This window comes from Delphinus delphis, chromosome 8, assembly GCF_949987515.2.
Source record: "Delphinus delphis chromosome 8, mDelDel1.2, whole genome shotgun sequence".
NCBI lineage: Eukaryota > Metazoa > Chordata > Mammalia > Artiodactyla > Delphinidae > Delphinus > Delphinus delphis.
Window position 1 is genome coordinate 102,487,432 of NC_082690.1, and position 15,198 is coordinate 102,502,629.

Here is a 15,198-nt window from a genome sequence, read left to right on the forward strand (position 1 = left end):
TTTTCTCACCCATCCTCTGCTCCCACCCTGGCCCACGGCACCATCACCCCTCTCCTAGAATCCTGCAACAGCTTCCTAAGAGGTTCCTCTGCTTTCGTCCTCTTCATTGATACAGCAATCAGAGGGATCCTGATAAAACTGTCAGATCACATCACTTTTCTGCATGTTTCCAAGTGAACACAATTGCCTCCCATTCTGCAGGATCTGCTCCTGCTTCCTCTAGCCCCACCTCCCACTCCCTCCCTGCCCCTGACATTCTGGTCACAAGGCCTTTGCATCTGCTGTTCCCTCTGACAGCAAGGTTCTTCCCTAGGATATCCATGAATCTCACTCCTTCACTTCCTCAGGTTTTTTCTCAAATATTAGCTTCTCACTGGGTTTGATCTGGACCCCTACTGAAAATGCAACACTGCCCCACTTGCCCAACACTCTGCTTTATTTTTCTCTACCGCAGATACACTATGCAAACTTTTTTTAGTTTGTCTCTCATTAAAATGAGCACCACAAAACCAGTGATTTTTGTCAGGATTGCTCACTGCATTTCCCCAGTGCCCACAATTACCTAAAAAATTATAGGGCGTATTTGATGAATTAATGATTACCTGCTACGTGCAAAACGCTGTACAACGCACCTGGAAGACAAGGATCTAAAGGAAAAGACACAAGGCCCTTGTAGGCCCTACAAAATGTGGTACAGATACCAGTCTCTGGTTTAGTATGTGATTGGACACATGTGTAGACCATGATGCTGTGAAAGCAAATAATAGGTGGGCAGAAATTAGTGAGTTCGTTGGGGGCAGGTCGTCAAGGAACCCTGACAGCTCATCTCAGCCTTAAAAACCTGAGAAGATGCTAACCTGGCAGAGTTGGTGGAAGGGCGATCCCAGCAGAGGAAACATCTTGCAGGCAGGCCCCAAGTGAGGAGCCCACCTAGTTCAAGGAACAGACAGGTCAGTGTGGCTGGAGACTGGTGCTGAAGGTGGAGGACAGGGAAAGAAGAGGTGGGAAAAGTAGGCCTGCGATGTTAGACAGGCCCTGACCCCCAATCTAAAAGCCTCCAAGAGTTTCGAGCAAAGGAGGGGGTTATCAGGCAAGCGGATCTACAGTGACCTTGGCTGTAGTGTCGAGAATGGGTCAGACAGCTGGGATGGAAAAGAACGCTGTGGAGACAACCTATTAGCATAGAGGGCAGTTAAACCCTGGGAAGGGACGGCATTACCCAGCGGGCGTGGGGGAGAGAGATCACAGCAGGGCCCAAGACCCTCATCTAAGCTCCCTCCAGACCCGTCATGCGGCTGCTTTGCTCCGTGAACCACAATCATTTCTCTCTCACGCTCTAAATCCTTTCGCTTCTCTACGGGTACCTGCCCTGCCTCTGGCAGAAGAGCCGCGATTTTAAGGACCGCCCCGGCCGCCGCCGCCCGCCAGGTGATCGGGCACCTCAGTGAGGTCTTTTGTCTCCCTTACCCCTTTACCTCCGAATAACGGAGATAGCTCTCCTTCATTAAGTAATAAATAGTCTACTGCATAAATATGAACGATCCACGGCCCTGGATTACCAAACTCTCTTCCCGAAAGATTCATAGAGGTGGGGCCATTCCACGGAGGGTCCCCGCCAAGGTGAGATTCCAGGCCTGTCCTACCCAAGCCCCGGCGCCTTCACCACCACGCGGGATGTTCGAACACCCAAACCCAACAGCGGGATCCGGGAACGCGTCGGGGGTCTCTTCCGAAGCCGACCCAAACGGCCAACCGCCCCCCGCCCCCAGGCTGCGACCCCCGAGCCCAACGCTCGGGCGAAGGACCAGGGCTCTCTGCCGCCGGGAGGAGCGAATTGCCTTGGCCACACTACCCGCAGAGCGAGAAAGGAAGCGGCCAGCGACCCCAGCGACCCCGCCAATACCGCAGCCTGGCGAACCACCGCTGCAGACGGCGGACGCGGCCTTGGGCTCCCATAAACCACGGCTACAGTAAAACCCCACTCTGCTCTTTGAAGGGCATCAATTTAAACCTATCAGAGCAAAGTGTCTGCAACTCACCGCCCAATTGAAATTTTTTAAAATCTGAAGGCGGTTCCGTCATGGAGTCCGTCAGCCCAATGGGAGAGGTGGAAATTTCCAGAAAGAACAGGACCAATGGGCGCGGCCAGCGCGGCCACGATTGGCGGACCAAACGACCAATCACTGTCGCAGAGGTCTGCCCTTCCCTCCAATCATAGAGCTTGTGATGGGCGGAGCTTTTAGGGGACCGCCCAATCCCGAGATGCGGGGGAGGCAGGGTTCTCCATATTGTCCAATGAGAGAGAAGCAAAGATGATGGGCTAGACTTCAAGCCAATAGTAGAAAAGCTCAGAAAGACGCCTAGAGGAGCGCGACCAGTGAGCCAGAGAGGAAGGGGCGGGATTTGGGGGTCCCGGCAGCTTCTAGTAGGTTCCAGAAGGCGGCGCGTGCGGTTGGGAACGCGGAGCGGACGGAGTCTATTCAACTGGGTTCCGGGCCGGGCTATGGAGCAGGTGAAGGGGGAGGGGCGGGCTGAGGCCCGGGGCCGTTCGATGACCCGCTGAGGCCAGGCCGCGGGTGGAGGAGCGGGGCGGGAGCCCGATTGGGGCGGCCGGGGCGGCCGGGGTGGGGGCCGGGGCCGCCGGAGCAGCTGAGGCGGCGAGGGCGTGAGGGCCGCGGCGGGCGGGCGGGCGGGGAGCGAGGGTTGGCTGTGGGGAGCGCGGGTTCGGCTCAGCGCCTGTCGCCACCCGACTCGGCCAGATGGGCTGGAAGACGTATTAGTTCGGCATAAGTCCGGCTCGCGGCGGGAAGAGGAGCCGCGGCCGGACTCCGGAGCTCTCTCGGGAAGTGGGTCCAGGCTGAGCAGGGGGATGGCGCCCTAGGCGCTGGGAGGGATGGAGGTGGGCGAGGGGCCTTGCGAAAGGTAGGAGGGATCGGGTCAACCTCTGGAAGTTCGTCATCTGAAAGGGGGATCAGAGATTGCGGACGAAGAGACTACCCAGGACTTGGCACAGTTAACTTGGAGGAATTCAGGGAGCGGGGACGGGAATACACTGGAAGTAGCTGATGGACTTAGTAGCCAGAAGTAGGGAAAATCCTACTTCTCTGCATCTGAAAAGACCGGGATGGAAGAGTGTTCAGTGAAGGTTTGACGAGCAGCAGGCCGACTTCTTTTCATGATGCAGGAAAGGGGAGGGTGCAGCAAAAGTCCTTGGAATGAATTTCATCCCTACCAGTGATTTTACAAACGTATGTGAGGCCCCTCCCCCTCCTCGTTTTTCTTTCTGTGTGCGTGCGATTCAAGAGTAACAGGACTGATACTTACAAAACTTCGGTTTCAAATTGCAGAAGGAGGAATTAGTGCTTAGAAAATTTAGAATATACAGATAAGCAGTAAGTTATTTAACTCCTCTCGGCATTGTTGGGGGGCCGAGTTTGAAGCTGCTGCTAGTTCCTTTCAGTGACTTAATTGTACCCTCTGCGGCCTGAGGGTTGTGAAAGGCCCAGTAAGATTTTATTCAATTGGAAGCTGTTATTAGTCTGTAAAGATTGACTGGGGGGAGTGGGGGGACAGCTCGGGTGTTCAGGTGTGATCTACAAAGTCGAACCTTTTGCCTTAGTATAGGTATTACTCTTTTAGCCAAACCTGGGGCCTCTTCGCTAAATTTTTAAAAATTAGAGTGGAAACGGAGAGGTTAATAAACATTTTGAGCTCTTGTGATAATTAAATTGTATCTGGGATTCAGTAGGCTGTGATATAGACAAGAGACAGGGCTGACGTGAGAAACACATTGCTGTGTTAAATTCAAGAAAAGCTCTCATCCCGCCATTATCAAAAGAGGAAAAAAATTTTTCTTAATCGCAATTGCCCATTGTAGAAGTGTAGGCACAGGTAGACTGTGAGTGACTAAACTCAGGGACTGCACGTTTACCATGCCTGTTGTACAAATGGCCTGGCATTTTACTCCAGGTGTGTTAGAACCTACTGTCTTGCCCCCATTCAATATGTAGCTTTTTTTAAAATTATTATTCTGAGATCCGTGTTTCAGTTTTAGGAAATATTCCTAAAGTTGGACAAATTTGAGTGTCCAAAATTGTGTTTTTTTAACTAAGCACCTTTCAAATAAATCTCATAGTGATAAACTTTTAAAATTTGACCCAATACAGACATACAACTGTATAACATGTCAGACAGAACAACTTACTGTATTATACGTACCACATGCTGACATTTTCTATTCCATTTGATGTTTTAAAGTGCTGGTTGTGTACGAACTTGATTTCCTGACCTACTGCAGGTAGGTGCCCAGTTTGGAAGATGTTCTGTAGGATAGGCAAGAACTTCACCTAGCTGTTCTCAGCTGCCTCGTGGTATTGAGTTTTTAAACTTTTTGCCTTCTGGCCAGCGTCTTGGTAGTTTCTTTTCCTTTTTTCTCATAGAGCTTGTCTCTCTAAGATCTCTGGTTGGTGGAGGTTCCCAATTGGTGTGCCTCAAGGTTCCAAAGTCATTTCTTATAATAGAACTCTTTCTTGCATCAGTACACTGGGTCATGGGCAGATGATAGGTACCAGGAAAGAATGACTTTGTGTCTTGAGGGACACAGCTTAGTCTCACCAAGTGTGTATGCATTTGAGGGATGACCCTCCCCTCTTGTAGGGCTTCCTGGTTAGGAGAAGCCCTTTAATTAGGATCCTGTTCTGATAGGGCCAGGGTCACTTTATTAAACGTTTTGATGCGTTCCTGCTGTTTTCATTCCAGATATTTGAGAGGATAGTGGATTGAACCACAAATAGTGTTTCTTTATTCTTCTTCATCCTTTTAGTAGCATAATAATACTTAAGCATGACAAAAACTTTTTTCCTAGTTTTCCTTTACCTGTTAAGGAACAGACCAGTAATCTATCGTGTTGTGACGTGTTACCACATCTGTAAGTGGAAACAGATTGTTCTTTGATCATAGGTGAGCGTCTTGATGCTCCTGGAGCCGGCAGGTTGCTGAAGCATGTATCAGTGCAAGCTCAGTCCACTTCCTTCTTGGTTGCCTCTTCCTGTGAGGAGTAACTAGGCCTGTGTCCAGTTTATCATTCGAACTGTGGAAATCCATGGCAAATGAATTTGTTTTTCCACAAAAGGAACTCATGAGTATGTTCTAGAGTGGCTTCATCAGCTCAAAGTAGAGACTTTTGGAAGAGTGGCTGGAGTTCTCACTGATCCACAGGGGAGCCAGCAAAGAACAGTGTCAGGCCGCTTCTTCCTGGTTATTTTTTCCTTGCTGGTTCCCAAAGGTGTGGGAAATGTAAATTAATGAATCTGTGATTTCTCTTTTCTGATCCATAAAGTAACCTGTTTGTCAATAGCTACGGAAAGGAACGAGTATCCCCTAAGAAATTGGGACTAAAGAGACATTTTATGGAGAGAAACTATATTGGTTCCTTTTCTTCTCAGGTAAATGAGCTCAAAGAAAAGGGCAACAAGGCCCTGAGTGCTGGCAACATCGATGACGCGTTGCAGTGCTACTCGGAAGCCATTAAGTTAGACCCCCAGAACCACGTGCTCTACAGCAATCGTTCCGCAGCCTATGCCAAGAAAGGAGACTACCAGAAGGCTTACGAGGACGGCTGCAGAACCGTGGACCTGAAGCCTGACTGGGGCAAGGTAAGCTATGTGCGTGCTGGGGCTCCTCAGGTGCCCAGAAACTCCTTTGGGGGGCAGTTCTTAAATACCAGCCCTCCTGGCTTGCCTAGTTGCCTAGCCCGAGAGACTCATAGTTGATTATTCTCCTTCCCCCAGTATTCTTCCTACCTGTTTGAGATTGTTCCTCAGAGTGATGGCATGTTTCATCAAATCTGAGGTACCGTCGGTTAAGACATGTCTTATTTTTTGTACTGCTAGGAAGGAAAACACTACCCAAAATTCTGACAACACTTAGGGTCGAAAGATGAACTGGGAGGGGGCAGGTGTGCACCTTAGATATTAGGCTGTGTTCTACAGGGTCGATGATACACCATTGCTGTATCCTGCTCCTCTTTCTGTTTTTTCTTAGGCCTTCACGTGACTACCCATTTTGTTTCATGAAATGTAAAATAGATTTTTTTGAGTTCATCTTAGGAATTTACCGCTAGGTGTCTTTCATTTTGGTATTTTTCTTTGCTGGTTTAAGGGCTATTCTCGAAAAGCAGCAGCTCTTGAGTTCTTAAACCGATTTGAAGAAGCCAAGCAAACCTATGAGGAGGGTTTAAAACATGAAGCAAACAATCCTCAGCTCAAAGAAGGTTTACAGAATATGGAGGCCCGGTTGGCAGGTAGGCAGGCACCACGTATACTGCTCTTCTCCTTTTATTTACTATTATTTTTTAATTGGGATTAACTTGGAGGCTCCCCCATCCCCCAGTGTTGGTCTAGTAGGCTGTGTGGGCATAGTAACTGACTCCTAGTGATGTGCTTTCCTTTGTTTGAAACAGAGAGGAAATTCATGAACCCTTTCAACATGCCTAATCTATACCAGAAGTTGGAGAGTGATCCCAGGACAAAGATTCTGCTCGCTGATCCTACCTACCGGGAAATGATAGAGCAGCTGCGGAACAAGCCCTCCGACCTGGGCACGTAAGTCAAGGCGGCACCGTTTGTCTCTGGAAATGGACATGAACGTTGTGCTTTCTTCCTGGGATCCTGTGGCAGGCGGTTCCCTCGACCGGACTGCAGGGTTTCTCCCTTTGTTTTTTCTCCAAAGAGCAGTAGTTGTTTACTGCTTTGGTTACTGTTTATTTGTTTTTTTTTATTATTATTTGTATTTTTAGAAAGGGTCAGGGGGAGTATATATTAGAGTAATCTGGAGTGTTTGTTCTAACCCTCCTCTGCCTCTTCACTGCTCTCCTGCTATGCTGACCTAGCACCAACCCTATCCTTTCTTTACACATAGGACCCCCTCTCTCTGTTGGTATATTGGAGTGGAAACGCAAGGTTGAAAGGATGTCAGATCTAAAGAGATCTCTCCAGACCTTGTACTGCTATCTGTGACTGTCTGAATCCCTCTGGCTCCTGAGATCAGACAAAGTGTATCTATAACTCATTTCTCTGTGTATCTGCTGGCCTCAAGAAATAAATTTGGTCTGTGTTACCTCATTTTATATGGATATTTGAAGGGTTGAGTATTCCCCATTGGTAACTTTTAGTACAGGATCTAGGAACCTTCTCATGGGTGAGAAGCTTTTATATACAGTAATCTGGGCTTTAGCAGTAAATGGGGTTTAAGATCAGTTGTGGAGAGGACTAAGTGCTGTTTTTTTGTTTTTTTAACCAATACTAGGAAATTGCAAGATCCCCGGATCATGACTACTCTCAGCGTCCTCCTTGGGGTCGATCTAGGTGGTATGGATGAAGAAGAGGAAGTTGTGACACCTCCACCGCCGCCTCCTCCCAGAAAGGAGACAAAACCAGAGCCAATGGAAGAAGATCTTCCAGAGAATAAGAAGCAGGTGTCTCGCTCTTTTTTTTTTTTTAGCACTGTTTACTATCATGAATTTAGAAGAAACAGCCAAGTCAATTAGAAATATGTGTGTCAGGTGGGACCATCTATAGGCTTTCCTTGGCTGTGATTGTTTTTTGAATGCTTAGTATGTGCTAAAGTTACTGTTGTTAATTAAAATGGTCAGGGGACTTCCCTGGTGGTCCAGTGGGTAAGAGACTGTGCTCCCAGTGCAGGGGGCCTGGGTTCGACCCCTGGTGGGAACTAGATCCTGCTTGCATGCTGCAACTTAAGAGTTTGCACGCCACAACTAAGAATCCACGTGCCGCAACTAAGACCCAGTGCAGCTGAAATAAATAAATAGTAAATATTTTTAAAATAAAATAGTATATTAAAAGGTCCACGTAACAAGCAGTTTCATAGGAATCGTGTATCTCAAAGTCTTGAGGCAGTGGAAGCTACTAGTCCATAGTCCCATGGCCGCTGTGGTTCTGGCAATGTGGAAGTCAGCCAGGGCCAGCCAGTAAAGTTGTGTGTGGTCCTTGTCCTTGCGGAGATCCAGAAGAATGCTGTCTATCATTCCTTATGCTTCTGTTTCCTTGTTGGACGTGGTGTGTAGTTGAAAGTTGTCTGTGTTGCTAAGTGAACAACTTTCAGTCTTCCAGAGCAGGAGGCATGTGCCTGAACGATTTTATTTCCCCTCTTATAAATGGGAACAGCAGATTGTTGCCAAATTTAGTACCTTTAAATGGGTAAGCGTTGGTTGTTCATGGTGCCTCAAAGCTGGAAAAAGGCCCTATAACGTGGGTGGTAGTGAGCTCTGCCGAAGACTCCTGCCACCAGGACGGCCCCTTCTGCTCCTCACGCTCTCTGCGGGTGTTGCCTGACAGCTAAGACCTCGAGACAGCATGCGACAGAAACCGAACTTGCTCAGCCTCTCAGAATTAAACCTAGCACAGAACTATGTTGTCCTCTCTGAAGTTCTTTCAAGCTGAAGGGATTTCCTCTCCCCTGAAGAAGCCCTCACTTGCTGAGAAAGATGCAGGAGAGTAGGTGGGATGGGGGAGTTTCAGAGGAAGCAGAGATGAAAGTTTATAATTTTTCATTCTAACAGCTGATACTTCACTGTGGGTGTGGAGAACCTGCTTCTGTAGCCTTGTTAGTTGTGTATGCTGCGTAGTACCTGTGACATCACAGGCCCTTGCTCTCTTTGCCGTCTGGTTAGATGTGCTCAGCACTGACTTCTCCCACACCTCATCTAGGCACTGAAAGAAAAAGAGCTGGGGAATGAAGCCTATAAGAAGAAAGACTTTGACACAGCCTTGAAACACTATGACAGAGCCAAGGACCTGGACCCCACCAACATGACTTACATAACCAACCAAGCAGGTGAGACCCAGGACACAGGTGCAGGAGTTGTTACGTGGTCCTGGGGGTGAGGCATGGGCTGACTCTTCCTTTTTGACCCTCCTGCCTGGCAGCCGTGTACTTCGAAAAGGGCGACTATGGTAAATGCCGGGAGCTTTGTGAGAAGGCCATTGAAGTGGGGCGAGAAAACCGAGAAGACTACCGACAGATTGCCAAGTACGCTTGACCTGGGAATGCCTTGAGCAGTGTGGAGGGTTCCGTGTCTGCATGGAGAGGGGGCTGCTGGCTGCACAGCATACTGTGTTAGCCGTGGGCTGGAAAGGAGGCTGCAGGATCCTAGACGGAAGGTGTTGGAAGGGCGTGGTGCCTGGGGCAGTGACGTGGGCCTTGTGTCTAGTTGGTTGCAGATGGTTTTTTCTCTGCAGGGGCTGACCTCGTCTGTGTTCTGCCCTTAGCAAATTCTTTTTTCTCTTGTCTTTGTCAGAGCTTACGCTCGAATTGGCAACTCCTATTTCAAAGAAGAAAAGTACAAGGATGCCATCCATTTCTACAACAAGTCTCTGGCAGAGCACCGAACCCCAGATGTGCTCAAGAAATGCCAACAGGTGGGTAGGGGATATGGGATGTTTTGCTACTTTTTGTTTTATTTGTTGTAGTCATTACTATTTAATGACAAATCTGTTGTCTTTGGTCATTGTATATGATGCTGCGCCTGTCACTTAATGATGACAACACGTAGGGAATAACTCAGTTTTCCTGCTGTGCCTTTTTTGTCGGCCAAGGTTTCCACCATAAATTCGTTGATGTTGAGGGTCAGTGCTCTGACAGTGTTGTGGTTGTTATTGTAATTTAAGTTTTTTCTTACCTTATACAACCAAATTATGTAGGGGAGTGATTTTATTCACAGAAAGATTAGGCAGAAAATTGAACTGTCAATACATATATCATTTTCATATAGGTCATATCTTCGTACCAAGTATACATCAATACCGTTCATTCTGCTTCATAGTACGTACACCTTGATGATGAGGAATATAAAATTTTTTTTTTGAATTGCGGTAAAGTTGGTTTACAACATTGTACTTCAGTTGTACAACATAGTGATTCAAAATTTTTATAGATTATATTTTATTTAAAGATATTATCAAATATCGGTTATTTTCTTTTCTTTTTTTTTCTTTTTTTTTTTTTTTTTATGGTATGCGGGCCTCTCACTGTTGTGGCCTCTCCCGTTGCGGAGCACAGGCTCCGGACGCGCAGGCTCAGCGGCCATGGCTCATGGGCCCAGCCGCTCCGCGGCACTTGGGATCTTCCTGGACCAGGGCACGAACCTGTGTCCCCTGCATTGGCAGGCAGACAACCACTGTGCCACCAGGGAAGCCCTCTGGTTATATCCTTTATGCTGTACAATATATCTTTGTAGCTTACTTAAGCTATACATAGTTTGTAAGGAATATAAAATTATTAAACCAAAAGTTAAATCTTGCCACTGTGAAAATTGAAATTCTAATCAGACTTTTTATTAGCCCAATGTTTATGAGAGTTTAAATGACTATTCCAAGAATTAATAATTTTTTTAGGCAGAGAAAATCCTGAAAGAGCAAGAGCGGCTGGCCTACATAAACCCTGACCTGGCCTTGGAGGAAAAGAACAAAGGCAATGAATGTTTTCAGAAAGGTACCTACAGCTCAGATGATGGAACTTTTGGATAAGAGCAGTGTAGATGGTGCTTTCTGTGCCTTGGCTGACTGTGGGGTAGATGCGCTCTGGTGGTGTGCTTTATTTTATTTTTTAAGTTTGTCTTTTCCATGTTCAGGGGACTATCCCCAGGCGATGAAGCATTATACAGAAGCCATCAAACGGAACCCAAAAGATGCCAAATTGTACAGCAATCGAGCTGCCTGCTACACCAAACTTCTGGAGTTCCAGCTGGCACTCAAGGTGAGGCTCTGGGAATGCGGAGCAGCTGTTAATGTCACTGTGCATGAGAAATGTGTTTTCCTCTTTCCATGTTTTCATCAGCATCAGCTTGGTGTTCTTATTTTGATCATAGATTCAAGGTGGTGATGTACATGTGAAATGTGTAAAAATACAGGGCCTGTGTCTACCCTGTCCTGGCCTGTGGATTTATTCGTGGTTGGGCGTATTGGGGAAAGTAGATCCTTTTCCCTCCCCTTTGTCCTTCCTTACATTTTTTGTTGTTTACCTGTTTAACATTTTAAGTGTGTGGTTGAGTGGCATCAAGTACATCCACATTGTTGTGCAGCCATCACCAACATCCATCTCCAGAACTTTTTCATCTTCCCAAATGGAAACTGCGTTTTCTAAACACTAACGCCCCAGCCCCCTCTCCCAGCCCCTGGCAACCACTGTTGTATTTTCTGTCTCTCTGAATTTGATCGCTCTAGGGATCTCCTGTAAGTGGAATCATACAGTATTGGACCTTTTGTGTCTAGCTTATGTCACTTAGTATAATGTCTTCAAGATTCACGTTGTAGCATGTGTCACACTTCCTTTTTCATGGCTGAATGATACTCCATTGTGTAGACCACCTTTTGTTTATCCATCCATCCATGGACATTTGGTTGTTTCCACCTTTTGGCTGTTCTGGACAATGCTGCTGTGAACATGGGTGTACAGATATCTGTTTGAGTCCCTGGTTTCAATTCTTTCAAGTATTTTATACAACAGTGGAAGTACTATAGTTCTGTGTTTAATTTTTTTGAGGAACTGCCTTAACTTCCACAGCAGCTTTACCATTCTTTTGTTCCATACTCCAGTTAGATAGATCTGCTGTTGTCAGTAACATCAAGTATGGTCAGATATGATAATGTTCAACACTGAAGGAGTTACTCTCCATAGCTCTCTTGAACATGAGCTACTCTGTGCCTCTTGGTGATTTTTAAACTGTCCTCTGGGAGATAAACCTGGACCATCTTGTGGGAACTAGACAAAATGTTACCTATCTAGACACACCAGTACCTGAGTCCATGATGGTTTTGTTTGATGCCACTATCTTCTCAGTCCATCTGGCCTAGAGACATCACTGCTGCTGGTGGGACTGCACAAGGGGAATGTCAAAAGCAAGTTGGTTTGCAAAGCAAAGAATAACATTGTTAGTCACCTGAGAGGTGGAACAGGACTTTGCCAATCTGCAAATGGGAGGAAAGAATGAGTAGAATTGCTCCCAGTCTTAGAGCTTCTTGGTTGGGCCTCAGCGCACACACTACACTGCATAGCGTTCTTTCCTCCGTAATTTTATGTTTTGAAGATATTTCGGACAAAAATACACAGAATACCTATGTTTTCCGCCTTTTCTTCAACCATAAGCATCGACGCTTTTGGCGAACCATTTGTGAAAGGAAATGATAACATTTTGGCACTTGACCTCTGAATTCCTGAGCATACATCTCCTGAAGTGACTCTCCCTGTCCAGTCACAATATTATTAGCACCTAATAATAGCAAAACTCAGGCTATAATGTCATCTGCTGTATGTCTTATGTTCAGATTTCCTTAGTTGTCTAAAAATAAAGTTTTAAAGTTGTCAATATCAAGGTCCATTCGTTTCATCTGGTGGTCATGTCCTCTAGATTCTCAAACTAGAAGTTTCCCTACCTTTTCGGTTTTGGGGGTGGGGGGTGGGGTGTTCCTTTTTTTTTTTTTTTTTTTTTTAATCATAACATTAGCCTTCTGAAGAGTCCCGGCCCCCTTATATGAGATGGTCCATGATCTGGATTTGTTATCCCTTCTAGTTCTGCTTTCCTTACTTCTCTACTCTTCTTTTGCTGGGCCTGCTGTTAAATTACCAAGCTGCCAGGAACAACAGAAGCACTAGAGGGAGGAGGGATAAATTGGGAGGTTGGGATTGACATATACACACTACTATGTATAAAATAGATAAGTAATAAGGACCTACTGTATAGCACAGGGAACTCCACTCAGTACTCTGTAATGGCTTTGTGGGAAAAGAATCTAAAGAAGAGTGGATATCTGTATATATAATAACGGATCTACTTTGCTGTACACGTGTACAGCACCTGTAAATCAACTATACTCCAATAAAAATTTTTAAAAAATAGAACAGGGCTTCCCTGGTGATGCAGTGGTTGAGAGTCCGCCTGCCGATGCAGGGGACACGGGTTCGTGCCCCGGTCCGGGAAGATCCCACATGCCTCAGAGAGTCAGGGCCCGTGAGCCATGGCCGCTGAGCCTGCACGTCCGGAGCCTGTGCTCCGCAACCGGAGAGGCCACAACAGTGCGAGGCCCGTGTACCGCAAAAAAAAAAAAAAAAAAAGCATTAGAACAAAAGCAGAATGTTCTGTAATGGCCCTGGGTGAACAGTTAGATTTGTAATTCCAAGTGATCAGTCTGCCCTAGGGTAGCTCCTCTAAAGGAATGAGCCTAATTCTTTTTTGCCTTTCCTTCCTAGGACTGTGAGGAATGCATCCAGCTAGAACCGACCTTCAGTAAGTGCCTTTCTGTGCTGTTTCTCTGTCCCCTGACTGGCCAGAGGGTTGAGAGAAGGAGAGAGCATATACTTTGCCTGTGTGTCTTTCGGGTTTGTAACATTTAGGAGCTAGTGTCAGGCTGAGGAACAACGGTGTTCAGATGAAGAGTTGAAAGAGCAGCTTTCAGAAGTGTGTTTTAGGTGATGCCTCACCTCTCCCTTTCTGTCTGTAGTCAAGGGTTATACACGGAAAGCAGCTGCCTTGGAAGCGATGAAAGACTACACCAAAGCCATGGATGTCTACCAGAAGGCACTCGACCTGGACTCCAACTGTAAGGTGGGGCTGCTCTGGCCTTCAGTGAGCTCTCCCCTGCCTCCATGTGTCTGATTCTTCCCTCTCGCCTGTTTCTCTGTATGTCTGTCTTCCCCTCAGTTACCTCTGTTATCTTGGACCGGCTGCAGCAGTGAGCCAGGTAGTGCTAACACCCTCCACTTTTGGCTTTGCCGGAATGCAGGAGGCCGCAGATGGTTACCAGCGCTGCATGATGGCCCAGTACAACCGACATGACAGCCCCGAAGATGTGAAGCGGCGGGCCATGGCCGACCCTGAGGTGCAGCAGATAATGAGTGACCCGGCCATGCGGCTCATCCTGGAACAGATGCAGAAGGACCCCCAGGCGCTCAGCGAGTGAGTCAGGTTGGGGGCAGATGGCCTTCGAGGGAAAAGGTGGACAAAAGCATTGAGAATGCACAACGTTGGCAGCAGTGTGATCTGAGTGGAATATTTATAGTGTAATTCTTACTTGCAGGGTTGGCAGTTGATGGTGAGCTGGAAGGATTTCATTTATATATGTTAGTGGCGATGGCTTAAGTGGTTAGTTGGAAAGACCAGTTTTTCTGGGAGAATGGTCTCAGCTTAAACCTGCGTCCTTGGACTCCTTTGCAGCAGGACTGGTCAGGTTCCGAACAGTGGCAGAGGAGGCCCGTGTGGGTCCCCCTGGGCAGTCTCTGCCAGGACTCCCTTACCACCTCTTGTTGGTTGGTGGTGTCCAGGGGGATTTGTGTTGGTTGGGGCTTGCTCTGCAAGCAAGTAAGAATTTTTATAGGTTGTCTCATTTCAAATAACTTTGCCTCTTGTTTGTCAGACACTTAAAGAATCCTGTGATAGCGCAGAAGATCCAGAAGTTGATGGATGTGGGTCTGATCGCAATTCGGTGATGACTTGCTCATCGTGCCCCTTCCCTTCGCCCTCACGTGGAAAGAGGAGCTGGGACCGCGGCAAGCAGCACGGAGCAGAAGGGAGAGAAGGGGAAACAAGTGAACAACGTATCTATATATTTATACAGACGTACGAGGAAGATTCAGAGACTTGTACTCGCGTATTCGTGCAGCCGCTGCCTCTGGGCCCTCCCAGCACACGCATGGTCTCCTTCCCCTGCCCCCAGTCGCTGTCTCAGCTGCTCTCCCATAGTTGGTTATTTTTTATTTGGGGCAGTGGGCTTGTAAGGGGAGGGGGAGGGTGTTCTTCCCAACCTCAGGTCCCAACTGTCTTCACGTTGTTAACTCCACGTCCTCTTCTCCAATAAAACAAGCCAGTCAGGCGTGGTTATACACTGCTATGTCCCTGAGTGATTTTTTTGCCAAGAAACTTTGAAACAGATGTCCTGTAGGAGTCACAGCCTGGATTGGGAGAGTTGAGTGCGAACTGAACACTGGGAACGAGGCCGGCATGGTCTCTTCCTTCCTGAAGGGTGGGGTGGGTGTGAGCTTGGCTGGGTTCCCTGGCCTAGCAAGGTGGCCACTAGGTGGTGCTGTCGCTCAGTGAACAACTGAAAGGGGTCATGGAGGCTCCTGACCCAGAGTGGCTCCAGCTCCGGAGGGTCAGGTGAACTTCCAGGTGATTCCCGTGCTGTCAGT

General features: G+C 47.4%; 1 protein-coding gene across 1 annotated transcript; it reads left to right on the top strand.

The window, feature by feature from the left end:
- Window positions 1-2,381: 2,381 nt before the first annotated feature.
- On the top strand, window positions 2,382-14,894 carry STIP1 (stress induced phosphoprotein 1). The gene is made up of 14 exons (XM_060019112.1): window positions 2,382-2,512; window positions 5,445-5,654; window positions 6,160-6,301; window positions 6,461-6,602; window positions 7,306-7,474; window positions 8,727-8,853; window positions 8,946-9,048; window positions 9,317-9,437; window positions 10,413-10,509; window positions 10,649-10,773; window positions 13,264-13,300; window positions 13,515-13,618; window positions 13,797-13,969; window positions 14,427-14,894. Exons 1-14 carry the CDS (start codon window positions 2,504-2,506, stop codon window positions 14,497-14,499), a joined length of 1,632 nt encoding a protein of 543 aa, XP_059875095.1. The 5' UTR covers window positions 2,382-2,503; the 3' UTR covers window positions 14,500-14,894.
- Window positions 14,895-15,198: the final 304 nt, after the last annotated feature.